General features: G+C 39.9%; 1 protein-coding gene across 1 annotated transcript in view; it reads right to left on the reverse strand.

Moving 5' to 3' along the window:
* Positions 1-16594, reverse strand: part of LOC117493969 (probable G-protein coupled receptor 153) — a 29675-nt gene extending 13081 nt beyond the window's left edge. The window contains exons 1-2 of the mRNA XM_034144563.1: positions 16170-16594; positions 4550-5184 (exon numbers count right to left, since the gene is read on the reverse strand). Coding sequence (XP_034000454.1) covers positions 4550-4923 — 374 coding nt within the window. The 5' untranslated portion in view covers positions 4924-5184; positions 16170-16594. The remainder of the gene's footprint in view (positions 1-4549; positions 5185-16169) is intronic.
* Between the last annotated feature and the right edge of the window lie 3663 nt (positions 16595-20257).

Consider the following 20257-nt stretch of genomic DNA (forward strand, 5'->3'; position numbering starts at 1 on the left):
AAAAAACACCTCTGGGGTCATTTGGGTGGATTTGCCATATCTCTGGCCCCCCTCGGTCGATTTTGATGATTGACACCACTTTTGAACCGTAAGAGCCAATAGAATCGAGGGGAAGTTCCTAAATCCATCTAAACATTTCCATTGAGGAGTGAGAGTGATGCGCAAGCAGTTTGCCAAAAACCGGAAGCTAGGTTGTAGCTCTGATAGCAGCTAATATTAAGTCTCCGTTTTTGAGGGATTTGACAAAAATGGAATGATGGATTATCAGTAATCATTTCAAAGTGACACAGACACATTGGATTAACCTTCAGCAGCGTTTTTCTCGTCTTAATGCCATGGAACATAACTTTTGATCAGAAAAACAGCAAAGGTAAGACATTTGCCGTTTTGGCTCAGTAAAGCTACGCTGTGTGTCGTCTGGGTTTGCCTGAGCTGCCGCAAGTGTTGGTCGCACAGTGATGATACATATACCGCTAGAATCTGTGGAATCTCAGCTTTAATCTGATATCTTGTTTGTGCAGATCCGATAAGTAATAAAGTATTTCTACCGTGAGTTCTGTGCTAAGTGCGTTAGCATTTCTTCGCTCGGGGTTAATTCAGAGGCTCTGCGTTAGACTGTTTGGGTAAAAATGGTTCATATCATCAGGTAGCTGGGTTTCTTCCCGTTAAGTGGGTATGACGCATTCATAGTTTGTTAAATGTTAAGAAGCCCTCAGACGCTGTTTCTTGCAAGATGTTGCAGGAGGCTCCCGGGGTTAACAGGTTAAAGGTCACCTATTATGCTAAATCCACTTGTTCATGTATTTTATGTCCTCCCCTCTGTGTAAAGAGATTCTGAAAGTTTCAGGAAAAAAGATTCTCTCTCTTTTTGTCCTGATCCATTTATATAAAAACCCATCTGAAAATGAGCTGATCTGATTTTGGCCACTTTATGATGTCATAATGTTTTTTTGGCTTGTGTAACCATTAGCCAATCACCAACCAAGGAAACACCCGCCCACCTTATCACCTGAATCTCCTCCTAGAGCACCATTGTGTTTTTTTTAACCAAATATCTCTCAGAGGGGCGTGGGGAGGGGCTCCTTATTTTCATCTAAAGTAACAGACAGAGAATCAGCACTTTTGAAACAGAGTTGAAACAGAGGGGTTTATGGGATGCTACAATGGGTGATATGTTTGGAGTCTGGACATGTTTTGTATATATCTGAGACCTATAATATATTGATGAAAAACAGTATAATAGGGGACCTTTAACATAAAGTAAGTTGAACTGTTTTATGGCCTTCAAGTGAAATGGGCTTTAGCTTTGGAGTGTTAAAACTGGTGGACCTTGACTCGCATGCAGGTGGATCTGAGCAGCCATGCTACTACTTCTGTTAGGAACTTTAACACAATTATCCAAGTGCTTTGACAACTACAGTAATCCGAAAAGTACTAAAATGTTTCAAAACTCTCAGTATTTTTGCATATAATAAATCCAAGAGGCACTAATGAGAGGTCTGACAGTACATTTCGATTTTATATGGAGGAGGCTGATAGCGATAAACTATGTCTGGAAAAGTACGTGGAAAGAACCTTTATAAAATACAGCGTAAATGTAGCAGATCTGCACCTGGGACACATGAGCTGAAAAAGCACTACCCCGCACAGTCATCACTTAGATAAACTGCAGTTGAATGAAGGAAATGTATGCTTTGCTGATCGCAAAAGATTGCTTTCCACATCCCTCGGTCTATTTGTCATCTAGGTCTATTTCAGAGCGAGGGGATTTCCATTTCCTCTCACCTCCAAGCAATTCTCTGAATGTGTTTGTGTCCTCTGGCGGTGAGGCACTTTTCAAGGTAGGTTTGCAACAGCATATGTACATCTCAAAATATGGCAGGCAGTTACTGGTGTTTCTCATTTCCCAAACTCTATGATACACTGTGCTATCCTACCGAAACATTTGCCGCTAAAGCAATGCTGAGCTGTTCAAGGCTTCAGCTACAAATCACGCAAAGAGGCTAATCATTTTCTTGGCTTACACAATGCATAGAGACAGTCTTCAGTTACTTGGCTTGTGTAACTTTTTTATTTTATCATCACTTCAGTCCAGTATCTATAAATTGCCTTTAAGATTGGATATATAAGAAGGTAGATGTATATAAATGTATCTCTGCTGCTTTATTTATGTTGGGAAGGAATACAGTAAATTGTCTGTTAAGTGTCAAGGAGCAGTTTTGGCAGGAAACCCAATCCGTCTCCCTCTTAAGAAAGCCAAAGCACATGGCGCCTATCCTCTTGTTCCTCTCAATAAAGTCCTTAGGAGGATTAGCCTACTGGCTGGTTATAGAGTGTACCTCCTCACAAACCAAATGACACAAAAATATATTTAAAATCTTCAATATTTTTGATCAAATAATACAATGTTGTATTGTTTAGCATTGGTTCTTTCCCAGAATACTACAAGGAGATTTCTTAAGTGGGTAAAGGCAAATAGAAAATTCTGGTAAGTTGATAAGAGCACTTTACTGTAATGCACCCTATGAAACCAGGAAAAGACAGCTCTGCCATATTAGGTTATTACATTATTAAATATCTAAGACAATATACAGTATAATCTCATATCATATACTGCCCATCATCAGCCTTAATAATAATGCATGAGCTCACGTTGACTGACATAATGAGTGGCACAGAGGGGGCAGCAGTAGCCTCTATCTTTACACTATGGCTCTGGCAGGGATGACTATGTCTTGCTGTCACTGTGAGTAATTATCCTAGCCTTTCCTGAATGTGCCTTGGGTACATATGATGGAGAAGTTATGTCACCAAGCTGCTTGAATCTATTACCAGAGAGAGAGAGAGAGCTTTGCGAAGGAAAAAGCTCCTAAGAGATAGTGAGCGCAGGATGATGAGAACAGCTGCGAACGTACAAGGTTGGAATTCATAATTCAGGCCTCTGGTGCGTGTTAATGTTTGAGACGAGGCAGCTATGCTACCTCAGCAGGGCAAACGTTGAACAATTTAAATGAAAGATGAACAGCAATTACGCGGCGCATCGCCCGAGCTATCACTCCACCGGAGCATTGTCAAAAGTGACTTAGAAACAGGGAGAGGAGCTGCTGAGAGGAAAGTCAATGCTTCCAGACAGGAGATGAGAGAGAACATCGTCGTATGAGAGAGAGATAAAAGCATTTGAGTATAGCCGGGTATCTCTGTGTGGGCATCAGCCAATAATGACAGCTGCTCAAGCAACATAGATAGCAAGACTGAGCATAGATTTAAAAGGAAGTTTGCATTTCTTACTTGAGCGTGTGCTTATCTGCAAATTTGGCCATGCTTAATGTAGGTCGAGCATCTGCACGCCTGGTGCCACAGGAAGCAAAATCAATGTTTGTTCTTTAGAAGAGGAGGAAGAGTGAGGAAACCAAATTCTGATCTTTACCACACATACCACAGAATGTGTTTATGCACCATTTCAATAACCCAATTTGGTAACTGATTTGATGTATTTTCCACCTGCGAGTGTTTTAGCTATAAATGCCCTTAAGCTGCAAATTATAAATTTCCGTATTGATTATTGAATGTGATTGTGGATCCTATGAGACGAAGATAATTGCTGCTTCTTAATAATCCTCAGAGCAGGTTATGCTAAAGCAGCTCTTGTGCATCCCTTGGTACAGACAGAAATAGCATCAAAACCTTTTTTCAAAGGCGGCAGTGGTGTTGCTCAGAACATCTGATTTCGTGTGAACAGCAGATGTCTTGGGAGTCTTACAAAACAAAGATGGTGTTACTGCAGCAGTGTGCAGACTGTGAGGTGAACCTTATTTTTATTATTCAGTGTTGCTTAATAATATCACTTGTTGTGAGGAGCCTAAAGAAGCAACATCTAGAGCTGGCAGATGCTCAGTCTGGAGGGTTTTACACAGTGTTACCCTAAATAACTGCAACCAGCAGATGTGTTTCACCTGATGCTGAGCATAACTCTCAAAAATTGAGGTAAACAGGGTGACACTAATCTGAACTGCGTCCCTATCCCATCCGGGGGATCTGCTCAGAAATGCAGCTTAAAATGTCCGAATGTTGTCTTGCGACGGCAACTGCGGCTTTGGCAGATGTTTTTGGAAAGGCTTGCAAAAGGTTACAGTTACTAATGTCTTATTAATTTATTTTACAGAAAAAGTCAAAATAGCATAGCTTTAGAGAAATCTATAAAAATGTATCTACAGTATTTAGGTTATAGAAAAACATAGATTGATGTTATTTTGCTTATACTAACAGAGTAGAGGGTGCTCTCCTTTAATTACAACTAAAGCGAATTTTCTCAAATCTGGTCATAGAGAGAATCCACAGATCACACATCACAGTTTTCATGGCAACTATTTCTCAGCAGGAAAGTAATCCAATAAGATTGTAAGACATTGTGTTGGGAACGAAATGTCCCTGTGGAATTTTTTATAAAACGTATAATGCAAGAGCTCCACAAACCATCTCCAAGAGGGACACCTCAACATCTGAATATAGACAAATTACATATGTTGAACAACAGACTTGAGCATCTCACCTGTAGTTTACAGGCCAGCGTACCATCCACATGCGGTGATAAGAGAGCGAGGTGACGGAGAAGCAGGTGACCAATGTGAGGGTGTAGAAGGTAGAGACAAACACCTTGCACAGACCCTCGTTCCACTCGTAGTTGGAGTGCTGGCGTCGCAGCGTGATGACACAGTACATGGTGATGGGGATGGCCATGTTGAGGATGTGCGTCCCGGCCAGCGTGCAGATGAGGAACTCCAGCGGCTTCCACTTTTTCTGCTTGGCACTGACGCTAAGGATGCTCCATGTGTTGGCCAAGATGGACAATCCCGAGCATACCAGCCATGCCAGCGTGTTGGCGTTAATGACGTCATCCTTCATGGTGGTGACCTCATCCACCATGTTGGAGCGGGGCAGGGCGGAGCCTGGGGGCCCTCAAGGAACTGTTGGCAAGAGCAGGTAGACGCGAGGAGAAGGAGGAGGTGGTGATGGGCAGGAGGGGGTGCAGGCCGTCGGGCAGGGGAGGCATCCTATCTGGGTGGGCGTGCACTCTCCATGGGATGACCACAGCAGGGAGAGGGCGAGGTATTGGTGCGACGCAGAGGGATGTAAGAGGTGGGGGGGGGATCAAACAGCCGGGCCAGTTCCCTTACACGCCTGAGGCTGCAGAGGAAAAGAGAGATCACACATCGATCAGAGACCGAACATATAAGGAAAATATGGTCAGTCCATTTCAAAATGATCCATTACCCCAGTAAACTAATAGGGTTATATTAATCATAGTTTAAATATCACTGCTAATACTATTGCTGTTTATAGTGAGTGCATGTTGTTTATTTCATTTGATTAAGACAGAACAGTAATCTTTTGCTGAATGGGCATGTTCGAAACCAATGCATGTGATGCCACTAAATTATGAGTAATTCTACTGACACAAAAGTGAAGCTACGGCAAAGTGCTACAAAAAACCCAGAAACAATACAATGCAATCCTGTAGGATTGTCCTGCAAAAAAGAGTTACAAATTAATGAATCCAGTTGTCAATAAAAAAAAGAGACATCAGTTTAATAATAAATTAATTGTTGTTTGTCACTATATCGTAAGGTCCTACTGTCAACTTGTCACACCCCTATACGGAAAGGACATAAAATAACTGAATATTGTGCAATCATAGTCATCAGAAGAACACACACACAAAATAGCTTTTTTTTTAAGGCTGCTTTTCTATCATAACGCGGCTTCAGCCAGCTATGTTCAGAAGAGGATGACTTTGGTTCTCCCATTGTGGTGTGAAAAGTGCTTGGCACAGCTGGAGTGTGTTGTCACATCTATTTCCTGTCTGTTGGCTTGTCCAAACACTGATGTGCTGCTGGCAAGACCCCTGAGAGGGGACACTGGAAAGGAAAAAAAACACGTCATCATCACCCTGCTCCCAATTAAACTGATCTCACCCCTCCTCTCTCACTCCTGCCCACAATGGCAATCCAAACATCAGCTGGATGTTATGAAGCAGCATCGTTACTCTTTATACTGTGCTAGGTGTTACCATAAGAATCAGGAGGATACTCAATCACATCATGACATATTCTGTTGGGTCAAGATAAAAGCTGCACATTGATTCCAAAGAAATAATTTTACTACATCATACAGTACATCCGACAGATAGCAGTGTCTCATTCTAAGAAAGCAGAGAATAACTTAATGAACTGAGAACAAGAAACAGTATATTTTTACTTCCAATAACAACTCAAAAACACCTCACTTAGCTTAGGTTAAAGGTGTTTCTATTGGGGTGTTTCGACTGCCAAAACAGATTACCAACTAACCAACTAAATCTAAACAAGCTGACAAGTTCTCTAAATGTGATCGTGCCATGCATCAAGCGCAAAAATAGATTTGCGACTAATTACCACAAAGTGCTTGTATACCTCCGCCCACCAATCAAGTTGCATTTGACATCTTTATCTGTCCAACATGTCATCACGTCATTTTATCCTTTTACAATTTCGTGGGAAATTGTCAAGATAAATGTATGAATTCTTGCCAAATATGTGTTTTGTTAAGTCACAGTGACCTTGACCTTTGAGCAACAACATATTTGAGTCTAAGTGGAAGTTTGTGCCAAATTATAAGAACTTCCCTCAAAGCTCTCCTGAGATATCTGAGAATACATACAGACTAATTAACAGACAGAAAACCCTGAAAATACATTAGCTCAGGCCTCTGCGTTCGCGGCACTGCGGCTATAAAAAGATGATAACAAAGCCACATTTCACTATGGAGACAATCAAAGAAAACACACTGTGTTAAAAAGCATTATCACACCCTCACAAACCATTAAAAAAACATCTCAAACCAGGTTGGGATATAAAAAGAATGATTCATAGCTTTGATGGAGGAATCCCCGGGTTGTTGGGATGGACCGTTCTGCAGTCTGTGTGTTCACCGTGTACGGAAACTCTATCTAATCTGCTTTGTTCTTAGAAGCAACAAAGATAGATGCAGGTATGCTAGCCCAGTCAAAGAAGAACTATAGAATACAGTGAAGGATCAGTATCTTTCATTTATGAGAAATTAAGTTTATTCACAGTGAGAATTACCGTACAACAGAAAATGTATATGCAGTAAAAAATATATGCGACTGTCAGGAAGTCAGAGTTTCATTTCAACGCCTTTCTCTAGCGGTCTACAGCCTTTGTTGTTATTTCAAAAAACACAATTTCCAGTTCTCACATCTCTCTCAACCTCTGAATCACAGACAGCTGCTGCTAGTGTTACATCACCTGAGTTTTCTCTGTCGATTACCCCAACCCTCTTCCCCACAGAGGTGATGTGCTTTACTGTGACACCCTGACCCTTTTCTGTTATTGCATGTTCTGTATATGTTCTGTTCGGGTGAAATAACAATTCCCCTTTCCATCTATCCAGCTGTGCTTGTAATTTTCCAACGTAGGAAAAGAGCAGCAGAAAATGTACTCTAAGCACTTCTGCTTGGGGGACTCATGAGGCTCAAGAGGGACAATGGCAGCTTTCAATTAATACAAGCAATTGCAATAAAGGTCTAACAAGGTTATTCTGGGACATTTGCAAGCATCTGCAGTTGTTCTACCTCTGGGAACAGCTGGAGGTACCATGGAGATTTCAGACAAACAATATATGCGGGGTTTTCTTTCAGGGGATGTCAACCTTTTTCCAATGCCTTTTGTCTTTTCAAAGGTCTTGTTCTAGCCTTTACATATTGATGATCTACTTCAGATTATGTAATTATTCATTGTTTTCATATTCAGACATAAAATGTCTGAATATGACGTGCTTTATGTGTCACTGTATTTGATGACAGACTCCCCTGAGAATTCACAGATGACTTCCTGATGTCTGTGAGCATATTAATGCCAATGTTGATGCAGAGCATGAGCACAATGCTATAGCATCTTAAAAGTTCTGTTTGTGCATGTCTATGCTTGGTGAAATTGTTCATCATTCTGACTGAAATGCTATTAAGCCAGCCAGTGTCCTCAAGCAGCATCGAACCAGCCCAAACCTTGCAAGAAAAATAGAGTCAAAAGGCAACAACACAGTTTATCATGCCTACAATGTGGGTTAACTCTGCAACCCAAAGTGCAACACTAGCTTACATTTCAAATTAGATGTAGAAAATGTTATTTTAGGCTTTACTATTTAATTTTGCGTGTCAAAATGTAACTTTATATTTCACCTGTGTACGTTAGATGGAAAAAGCAATAAAGCTGGAACCTGAAACAAAAACCTTCCGAGATATACTAATCAACTAATAAACTGATAACACATTAACTCGCCATATCACGAGATAACAATGTTGATCATAATGTACAATATTCTGCAAAACCCTGGATAAGATCATTGAAGTGTTTTTTCTTCTGATGCTAACATTTTCAATAGGATATTTCTTTCTACCGACTCAGTAAAATCACTGAGATTTTGGGTTGAAATCAGGTTGAATAAAAATCTACTCTGTTATTATAAAGTATAAATTGCTGTAATGGTAGCGACGTTTTAGTGGCAGTATTAGAGTGAGTAGAGTGGTTGTAGCAGTGGCTTTATTTAACACATGTGACTGACGGGCTTCCTCACCAAGTTAGTGGAACAACAGCTCTATCACCCACAATCCCCTGAGCCTTGGAGCCAAATCTGTCCTCTACACAGGGGAAATCTGCACTGACAATTACGCACAGACTTTCTCTTTCTAACATCGAGATGTTGAATGTGACTAGAGTGGCACATATTGATCTAGGTGTTGATACTAGGAAGATTAGGAAACAGAAATGCGTCATGGAAGCATTACAATGCATTTTAATGATTACTCTTGTCATGTACTACATGATCTGTTTACATCCAGACGTGCACATTGCTTTATAGCAAAGGCACAGTAAGTTATACTGTACACATTTTGACCTGATAACATTTGGTATTGATCAGCTTTGGAATAACATATTCCAATTCTGAGACGTATGCCATCAAACAATGATTGTGTCTTTATCTATAATAGCTATGAAACCAACTAAAGCTTTGATCCAAATAAATTTGCTTTTTCTTACGAGCTTAAGAAATTAGCTCCAAAAAATAGAAATGATGCCTTTAGTTGTAAATGGTTCCCTTCCAACATCTATTTGATCAACAACAACAACTTGCCTCAGCTAGTTGTTTACCTGTATGTCCACAATGCTTACAACACGGTCCAAGTAAAGGTAACAAAATCAGTAGATAACGTACATATTAGGATAAAGGGGTTATTAATGTTTCTTTACTTTTGACCCAATGCAGAGTAGGGTATTTTCAAAACAGATTACTCGGCATTGCTTCTCTTATTTCTAGCACAGCATAAGGCATTCACTACCATAATGTATCTGTCGATGTAAACATAAAAGTCAGACGACCTGTTTGTACAGAAGCATTTAGAGAAATACCATTAGCATTGTGTAGGGTTGATGAACTGCTGTGTAGGGGAACTGTGCTTCTCTTCTCATGGGGAAAAACGGATTACTTTGCACAGTAGCTACATTTTGAACTGCTGTAAAAAAGGGGAATGGACACTTCTTTACTTTTTCATCCCAAACTATAATCTGCTGAGATACAGGGAGGAAGAGTACTTGGACATGATTTGGCAGGCAGAAAGATGGCTCTATCTGTTCCAACAAAGGCATACATGGATGAAAGTAAATGAGATCAGACCAATAATAACATGGAAACCTGTTCTAAGGAAGTGTTGGGTGTGGTACAGAGTGAAGCTGGAGTACATGTGAAATGCTGACCCACATCTCTCAGCTTTAAATTGGCAGGAGTTGGAGTGATCATTGTTTATAAGCTTCCTGCTGACAGGTGTGATGCATGGGGTCTTATTGCCCCCCCAGCCACTCCTCCCTGGAGCTGTCGGAGAGGAAAACACTCAATCCTGGGAGGCTGCACAGCTTTCCCCAGGACAATTCCTCAGTGTTTAATAGAACATCTCTGATGCGTACACATGACAGGTGCTTTCATTTGCACGTCAAGTCAGCAGGTAGGGCTTTTTTGCAGCAGTAGCACCTCGCTTCACATTTACAGTTACAAACACTCATGCTAGAGAGCAGCCCAAGTACAGCCCTCTACAGATTTGAGGGTTCAGTGTCTGATGCAGAGAATGTCAGGGTCAGTCATCCATCCCCCTGTCCCACTTTAAAAGCAATTACAAAAAATAAAAAAGGTACTACACTTCTCTCTGGTTGATTATAAATGATGGTTCTTCTGTATAATCAAGCTTTTTTCTTTTTTGGCTGTAATGACTTTCTTTGGTTTAGTAATGTTGTCTGATCTGTCATTTTATTGACTTTGTATGTTTCTAAACTCTGTTCTCAGCAGTGAAATCAAAGGTGAATTTCTAATCACAAACCCACGTCTATTTTTCCTGTGCCAAAATACGGTCATTATAAGAACATTTAGCATGACCAAAATTCAAGGTTTTCAGAATATTTCCACTTACATATTACAGGCCTACACCTTTAAAATAAATGTAAGAACATTGCAAGTTAAGGTCTGATTGTAGTTGACTCATTTGTGTATATGATGGTGATTTTAAGATAACAGATGAGTGGTGGGTGTGCTCAGGTGTTACAGCCCTGAATAATATCCAGTTGTATTTGTTGCTTGATGGTCCCAGGTCAGTTCTATTGAATAGAGCTAAATGGAGAACAAGTGGGCCACATTGAAATGTCAGTTGGGATACTTCAGACATCACCCGTTTTCCACATTTTACCGTTTAACGACGTGATTAGGCGAAGACCTGCAGGCATTTGCTGCAGTTAGTGATCCTCAGCCACACCATTCTAAGTGCCAGCTTGGCCTAATGTGGCACCAGAAACCAGGACAGCTACAGACCTGCGAACATGATCAATTATCTTGAAGCATGGGATTAACAGAATTATCTCAATGTTATAAATGGTATTAAACCTAATTATTGGGTTGTAAACATGTTTACTAATTATCCTGGAGAAATGCTATTAACAATTATTCTGAGCTCTGTGCACCTCAGATGTTTGATGTCAAAATATAAAACATTTTCTTTGCAGGCTTTGCATTTCTTCTTTGTGTGGATCAAATCTTCCTGCTTTTAAGAGGTTATGAAAAATGTTCAGAGACAAAGCCTCCTAGTATGAAAACAGCCGTTAAGGACACGGAAATGATCACAACAATTGAGATTGTCAGAATACGATCATTAGATTTATGACGCATATTCCAACAATTACACAGGACAAAATGGATATTTCTACTTTGTATCCTTTTATCTGAGGAGTTCAATAACTAATAAATGATATATACAATTGTTTATACTATGGTTATGTATATAACACCTTGCACGCACTTTATCCTTAAGGATATATTGTTGTTGTAGCCAGTTTAGGCATGATGCATGGTGTCGTCCACAAAGTGCAAGCGTAGAGCTCTCGTTCACCGCATGAGGGATGACAACGGCCCTCAGAAGCCAAAACACCATCAATCTTACTCATCCTCAGTGAGTGCTCATTATGTAGTTATCAATGAGAGTCCAGGAGAGGTTCCGCCTTGCGTGAAAAATGACCGGCAGGACTGGCTTGAACACAAACACAGAAAAGAGTCGTAAAATAAAATGAATTTGACCAAGTAAAAAAAGTATTTCATCCATGTCAGCTTGTCGTTCCCACTGGTTATCGGCCGAGTGTCATTTCCAGTGCCTTTCTACTCTATGACCTCATTACTTTACTATCTGTCTACATATTTAATTATGTCTGGTTTCATTCAATATGCCATAACAAAGCCTTAAACTAGCCAAGGCTTAATTAAAGTCTATCAAGATTCCTGTTTCCTCTGTGGGTCTCCTCTCAGTGTTCACGCTGGGCTCTGTACCCAAAGGAGGAAGCAGTACGGCTGGGAGGTATATCCATATTATATTGATAACGTGATATTTTCTTTTCTTAGATTTTGAATATTGCAATATTGCAAAGGTGTCTTCTTCTAAATGGAAAGGCTGCATTACAGCGAAGTAGCTGATTTCTGAATGTACTTAACATAAACTTTATCAGCTAGCAGCTCAACTTTTTAGCAAAAGCATGACCTTCCTAGTCAAAATCCATTAAACCAGGACTGTGGTCACATTGAAGACAGCCAGAGGGCTGATCGTGTCACCGGTCTCTGACATGTCCTTATCATCCCTTCAGAAGATCGGCCACTGGTGAACCACCATCACATGAGGCGCTCTGCTCCACTGCACTGCCACCAGTCTGAATCTCTTCATATGTAGCATAGCAACTGCATCAGTCTTGAAGAAAACATTCAGCAGACAACAAACTTTGGATCACACTAACTGCATGTTTATGAAGTAAATATACAAATGTAAAGAGTGACTGCTTTGTCATTGTACTGGTCTACTATCAGTCCTTGTGTGTCATTTCTCATATCAAGTCCATTTTACTCTTGCTAAGCACTTCCAAAAGGGGACATGAAAGAATACTGGCACAATGTCCCTGCATTTTCCAAAATCCTCTGATCCTTTGTAGTAAGGACATCATCATTAGAAAACTGAGCCTTATACACCGGGACAACAAACAAGAAGCAAACACATTCATCTTCTATAGTTTGTTTACTGAAGGAAGTACTTCAGAGTTCAGTCTGTACGTTTCTCATTGCCAAAATAATGTTCGACATCTACGTCATGTACATTGCAATATAACATGATGGAACATGACAACAGTTTATCTACAATTAGGAATATTGAACTGCCCAAATAGAGACCGAACCAGCCTCATCGATAGAAGAAACTGTGTCCGTCTCAGGCAGGAACATAAAAGCTCCTTTAATCCATTTTCCCTGAGCCTTCTGTCCACATCAGCATTCTGTTCCAGTCTATTGGGCTATCAGAGGGCCAAAGTTCAGTCGCTGGTATAGTTCCTACTATGAATGAAACATTGCCTTGAAACCACAGTTTATCTGAGTTGGATGGCTCTGCATTTTGATGAAAGATGACAATGTGTATTTGATAAAGTGTATAATAATCTTCCTGTGGTTAGTAACTTTGCTTAGTGGCTGTCATTGTAAATTATCTACTTACTGTACAGCATGTGACACCAGACATCAAATATGCAAAAGCATTAATACTCAAGGACTGAAACAACAACAATAACATGTTGTGAGCAAATGCCCGTTCCGTTTAATCACAGCATCTCACTAATGCACAGCAGGGAGGCGGAGAGGTTAGCCGCCTGCTCTCTCTAAACAGAGTCAGAGAAACACGACCAGCTACTACAACAGTGCTTATCCGACCTTGACCTACGACCTTCCTCATTTCTCTAGTGGATCTATATCCTCCTGCTGGACATTATACATCAAACTGGCAAATTATTGAATTATTGGCCCCTCTCTCTGATCAATGTTGCCAATGGGTCTCTTTTTAGATTTACAATGTGTCGTACTTAATAGTCTCCCTATCAAAAGACTGACAAACATTAGTCCGTTTTTTTTGTTCTAATTCATTCTTTAATCAAACATGTGCCCATTATTTTTACAATGGAAAGGTGGGGAAGGTATCCATCAGTCATTAATTAATCAGGTTCAGGAGAGAGTTTCTAATGAGGCTGCAAACACTGATTGAAGTAGATCTCACACTGGTGAAACAGGATTCAAAACATTTCAAATAGCATTAGATTAATAAGCACTAATTAAAACTCCATCAAATAATATCAATAGCATTATGCTCCTAGGTACTTCTGCCAAGCTGAAGGAGCCATAACCATAAATAGGGAATCTAAAACTTGAGCTCTAATTGGATTTTTCAATGCAGTAACATTGGTTCTGTTGTGCTCTTTCATCAACACATCCTCAAATGGGTATTTTCTTCCACAGTTAGTTTATAACCTAGTTTAGTGATACACCCAAAGAGGCTTTAAGGAGGCCCTATAATGTTGTTTGGGGGTTTTCCCCTTCCTGTAGTGTGTTATATATATATATATATGTAGATAGAGATAGATATAGAGATATATATATATAGATAGATAGATATAGAGATATAGATATATAATATATATATATATATATATATATATATATATATATATATATATATATATATATATATATATATATATATATATATATATATATATATATATATATATATATATATATATATATATATATATAGGTTTATGTCCATGTAAAATGGTCTGTAAAGGCTAACATCCAATCAGAGAAGACTGGGCTTTTCAGACAGAGGGCGAAAACAGATGCTGCTGCACAGGTAGTATGAGAAAAAGAAAAACCTTTCTGACCATTAAAGCATGTGAACATGTCACAGAAGGGACACAAAATAGTGATTTGAACCTGAACATTTGCATAATAGGGCCCTTTAAACACTGTTCAGTCATTAGAAAACAGAAATCTCCCAGCACTGATGTGTCTCATCTACTGTGATTTTTATAACTCCTTCACCTGACTTTCCAGTAGCACAAAGCTGTGGTAAATATAAGATTACCAGGCGTAATGGTGCAATCAGTGTCAATTGTTCCGAAGGATTTACTAATGGGTTAAAAGGTATTTAAAGGTCAGAATCCAACATGGTGCTTGATGTTACTGAGGCGCATCGTAAGCACTTTTTCTTTGCAGAGAGCATGGCTTGTCAGGGAGTAAGTAGTTGAATTTTCCATCACAAATGTAACCCTAGAGGCTCTCTTCCTGTAAATGTTAGGCTACCTCCAGCTATGACTGTAGCTGGATCACTGGGCACCATATGGCAGGAGCTCTGGACATTGTACTGGAAACAGGCATCACATTTAAGGGGACTTGAAGAGTCCAAATTATATTTTCGAAATACTTATGGTCATTAATGCTACATTGACATATCACTCTGAACAAGGAAATGCACTTTGTTGTGTTGTGTGTCAAATAAAAGTAAAACAGTGTGAACACGGGCTAACGCGGTCACAAAATGACAGAGCCAAACGTGTGACAAACAAAATGTCACACATGCCCCGTGAAACACTGAGATGTCTGTTGTGAGGCTTTGTGGTGTAGCAGCAACTGTCACATGTGGTCTACAGCACTTTCTCTGAGCAGTGAATGTGATCATTGGCTTGCACGGCCACTTTGTGACCTGCCACTGCATGTGATCCACTCTCTCCTCTGCTTCTGCCCTGACCTCTCCACGGGAAACTTATTTAAATAATAGTTCAACTGCCTGCTCATTCTCTGCCTTTTGTCATCATGACACTAAATTAAGTTGCAAGATTAAAGCAGGACTTCTCTTGAAGCTAAATATAAGTTATCTTTCTGTACTTGTGTCAGTAGTTGTCTGAAGATTAGTAAAGCTCAAGAGGCAATTATGTTGTATTTCTTTGCCACAAATACATTTAGATTATATGCATGGTGAAAACTATTTATTTAAATTGTAACAAGTGTCAATATGTGGCTACACTCACCATTTTTGGTGTCTAAATAATCTCTCATGACAAACAAATATCCTTCTTTTCTTTTGAGCAGCTTCATTTTAAGGTTTAATATCAGCAAATCACACAGATTTGAATATTGCAAATTACCTTTTGAGGAAAAAAAGCTAAAAGGAAACACCAAGAAAGCCTAGAATTGCATTGATAAAAACAAGAGGCGTAAAGCTTTGCTAAGATTTTTGCTCAACACATTGCAGAAATTCCTTTCATAAGTTTGCATGTCCCTCTTTTGTGTGTTTGCAGGATGATATGTGAAAACTGCATATAGTCTACACCAATTTGTTCCAATTACTAGTGAATTTTCCCTTAAATACATAAGCCTGGCCATTTCTAGTAATCACCACACAGGTTTAATGAAAAGGAGGCTTCTCACTCAGTGTAACCTTATGTTTGCAATTCGATTAGGTCACTTACTCATTCGCATTGGTCGTGCATGCAATTTGATTACAACGATACTCTCTCGAAATAGGTCAGATATGCATGTAAGGTCCACAGGAATGTAACATTTAATTCAATTTGATTATTTTACTTTTCTCTGTCATCAGTTGAGCGGCTTGTGCTGCAGGACACCACCTGTTCGGGTGAAGACTCGCTGTTTTCCTACACCCAAGTCAAAATGAGCTAATCAGTGGCTGATTAGAAACAGCTGTGCGAGTCTCCTCTTACCTTTCACGAGATGTTTCAGGCTCCTATCGGGCTCATTGTTCCGGGAATGAAAACACTGAGTGGCATCAGTTCAGGTCCGCTGAAGTGTCTTCCTGTCGTTTACCTCCCCAAACTGCTCAGCGTCAGGAGTGTCGGCAGGTTACTTAAAGAAATGACCTGCGAAAATGAAGGATGAGCCCTGAAACACCACAGCTGTACTCCTCTTGTATCTTGTTGCCCTCTTTGTCTCACTGAATGGAGAGGGGGGGAAAAAATACTAATTATGGACACAAAATGTCAGCTTCTTCAACCACGAAGCGGGTAATCTTGCGAAACCACGAGAGCTAAAAGAGCCGGTATTTTCTTTTAGATAAAAGACGAATTTCTTGTTCTATTTTCCGATGCTGGCGAGGCGTGCGACGGATGAGGCATGATTGCTGCGCGCTCCCGACAGCACAGGCTCGTGCGCGGGTCAGACGCTCAGTAGCCGTGGGAGTAAACCGCAATAAGAAATAATTCATGGAAAAGGGGTCGGCGTTTTGACAGAGCGAGAACTGCTCCTGCATGTTGCTTATTTACTTTAAAAAAAAAAAAACACTCTTGAATCCATGAACATGGAATATTGGTCTTTAAAGGTCTCATTTGAAACAGAATGCAGCCCATATCATTAACATTAAAAAATAAGATGACAACAGTATTGCAGCTAGTTTTAATCTAATTTGCATAAGCATCCATTTACTCTATCCAAATGTTTTAAATGACCAATTAATTGAACCTCCAATATCAATTAATGCAGTTTTTCCCTCGTGTTATTCATGCTCCTTTAAATAGGCCCTTTTCATTGACATTATACGACTTGTTATGTAAGAATCCTTCCCTGGATGACTCTGTAAGAGCAGCTTTCCTCCCTCGGGGCCTAGATTGTACCCAGTGAGAAAACTAATAAGCCCTACACGAGAGAAGACACAAAGAGGTCCCTGGTGCCTTGGTTTCTGCCATTATTATAAGGATTATTTTCATTTTTATGTATCTTGCGAATGGTTCATCTGAGGAGCTCTCTCTCCCTGCTTCTCATTTAATAAAACAGATACACAGAGCTGCAATAAAGCCAGGATGTACTGTATCTGAGAGCCTTTAAAGGAGAGATCCTCCAGAAACTCAGGCAGGCTGGGGAATTTCCCCTCAGTTTTATATCTGATCCAATCAATATTTAAATCTACACTGCAGCCTTAAGGTTTACAATTGTGTCATTATTAAAATCACATAATGGGGCTGCAACAGAAACGACTGAATACATGTTTACCTGTTAGCATGGACAGAAAGAATCAACTGATTTTAAAGACATTGAAAACAAAAGATACAAGTTTCTTGTGTTATCAAATGCTGTAATATCTTCCCTTCAAGGCTTCCAGTAAGCAGTTTTGTGTGCATTAGATATTTTAAGCAAACAGTTTGGGGCGTTCAACTTTTTATTTCACTTGAAAACAATTGGTGGTTTATATTGGGATAATTGCGATAAAACTGGAGATTTTTAAGGTGTTTGGTTGTCTGAGCACTTGTGTTATTTGCATTGTTGGACCTTATTGCAATGACCATCATTGTGTCTGTTTTCTGCAAGGTAAGTGGAAATAGCTGCAATGTAAACAGGTCCCAGGTAATAAAAAGACTGCATTTTCCTCCTGTTAAGCCCCAAAGCCCCCGTCTGCGGGTCTTTCTTTTTTTCACAAATAAAAAAAAAAAAAAAAAGTTTTTTTTAAATTTTTAAATTTTTTATTAATTTTTTTTATTAAACATTTTTTTCTTTGGATGAAATGAATACCTATGGTGATAATTCAATGTAATACATCATTTTGATAGTCTGGTACCTGAAAAAGGTCAAATGGCACTGATGGAACCAGATGTACCCAAATGTGCCGAAAGCTTATTCCGCCTGGAACTTTTTTTTGCTAAGACCTAAAAAGGTCAACTTTAACTTGTTTTGCCTCAATCTTGATACAGGGTACTTATTATATGTTATAGCTTTTAGTCTACCATCCCATCATTCAAGGGTGGTTTTCACTATAATGGCGCGTTTCCACTATAGCCCGCAGCCCGGTTTAAGAGGGCTGTGACGTCAGCGGCCCGTCTTTGGTTGCGTTTCCACTTGGCCTAGTACCGGCCGGCGGGTCCTAATTCACAGTTTTTCTGGCCTCATAAAATCGTGGGTCCAGGGCCAGAGACAACGAGGCTGCGTCGGGCTGAGTATGCTAAACTAGAGAGAGCGTCGCTGGCAAGGGGGCAACAACTACAACAAGATGGACATATTTGACCGTGATTTAATTGTAATACACGTTTCAAAATGATGCCGAAGTAACAACATACTGATGGTAAAACCATGAATTAATGCTTTGTCAAGTCTGCAGACAGACGGCAGGGGAAAAACCTTTTAAAATGCTTGTTTTCTAAATGGAGATTGGCTAAGCTAACGCAGTATATGCTCCAACCGTCCACACTCACAACAACGGCCTATACAGACATAAATAAAGCAGCGACTGTATTCACCATGACACAGGCAGTCTGTGGTTTGTACTTGTTTAACTTTTGTCTAGTTTCTGAACATATATGAGGAGCTGTGAGCTCTGAGTGCTAACAGCTAACGGCTGTGTTGTTTTTCTGGGGTCCTCTGAAGATCACGTCACGGCTCCGCCTACACTGCGTTACTATAGATACTGCCCCAGTTCCTAAACTGTAATGGAAATGCGCCATAAAGTGAGCCAGTCCTAACGAGGCCCAGCCATACCGAGCGGGGCCGAGCGAGGCCGTGTAGTGGAAACGCGACATTAGTAATGTTTTTTCTTTAGGCGGAGGTAAGAATTTACCTTTTTTTACTATGTTCCATCTGAATTTACTCTGACTGAGAAAAATCTATATTGATTCTGACACTTCTACATCCAACTCACAGATGTAACCTTGCTTTGATAAAAGAAATTATTCATATAACCCTTTTAGAAGTGAAGTTGTAGTCATTTGTTTTGGGCATGTCATTTTCGAGCCTGAAACCTGAAAAACAGGCTCGGGGCTTAACAGGTTTAATAGCCTATACAAACATTAAACTGCAACCTTTGCACCCCAACAGTCAAGTTGTGATGTTATGGTGCAGATCTCTCACTGATTGTGCTTGAACAAGCTTCCTCAGAGGGTCAATGTGTGGAGAAACTCATAAAACCCAGCTGCAAAAAAATGAATAAACAGATGAATCATATGTCTGTGTTAATGATTTGAGGTGCAAAAGGTAATGCTTGCTTCAATTTTTTTTAGTATTTCTTAAAAGATGTAAAGGTGCAGAAGCTGAGGACGTCAAGATTATTATAAAAGCCATGATGAGAGAACTGTAGTTGAAAGTGGGTGCATGTGTGAGAGAAACAGAACAAAGGATGGAAAGGTTGTGAAGTCAAATGAGTGGAAATTGTCTTTATGATGGCATATTCACATTTTTAAAGCAACGTTTTGAGCAAATGGCACAATTGAATTGACAAATAATGTCCAAACCGATGAGTTAGTGAACTGCGCTGTTATATTTGAATGCGTCTGTGCGAGCTGGCCCTAATCTACTGTCTGAAAAAAAAATCATTATTAAGTTGTCATTGTAAAGTGAGTCAGGTCTGCTTTAGCAAATCGGTCAGAGGGTGCATGAATAAGCAATACATTATCAGAATTATAATAGGCGTCTTTTAATTCTGGCCTTCCACTCTTGATGAATGCTTGCAGTCAAGACATCAAACATATTTCTTGGGTATGATGGTGTGTGGATAACGTGTTGCAAATGCTTACTTTTTGTACCTTTGGACTTAAATAAGTCTATCATTAGAGATAGGACAGGAAAAACAGATCTCTATCCTCTCCTCTGTGATGCTAGGTGACCTGGAAGTAAAAAGTAACAGAAGGCATTCCCGCCCACTGGCTGCGCTGGCACCGGGCTGCCCCCACTCTCACCGTCAGCTCCATATCTCTCACACACACACACACACACACACACACACACACACACACACACACACACACACACACACACACACACACACACACACACACACACACACACACACACACACACACACACACACACACAC

Source organism: Trematomus bernacchii, unplaced genomic scaffold, assembly GCF_902827165.1.
Source record: "Trematomus bernacchii unplaced genomic scaffold, fTreBer1.1, whole genome shotgun sequence".
Lineage (NCBI taxonomy): Eukaryota > Metazoa > Chordata > Actinopteri > Perciformes > Nototheniidae > Trematomus > Trematomus bernacchii.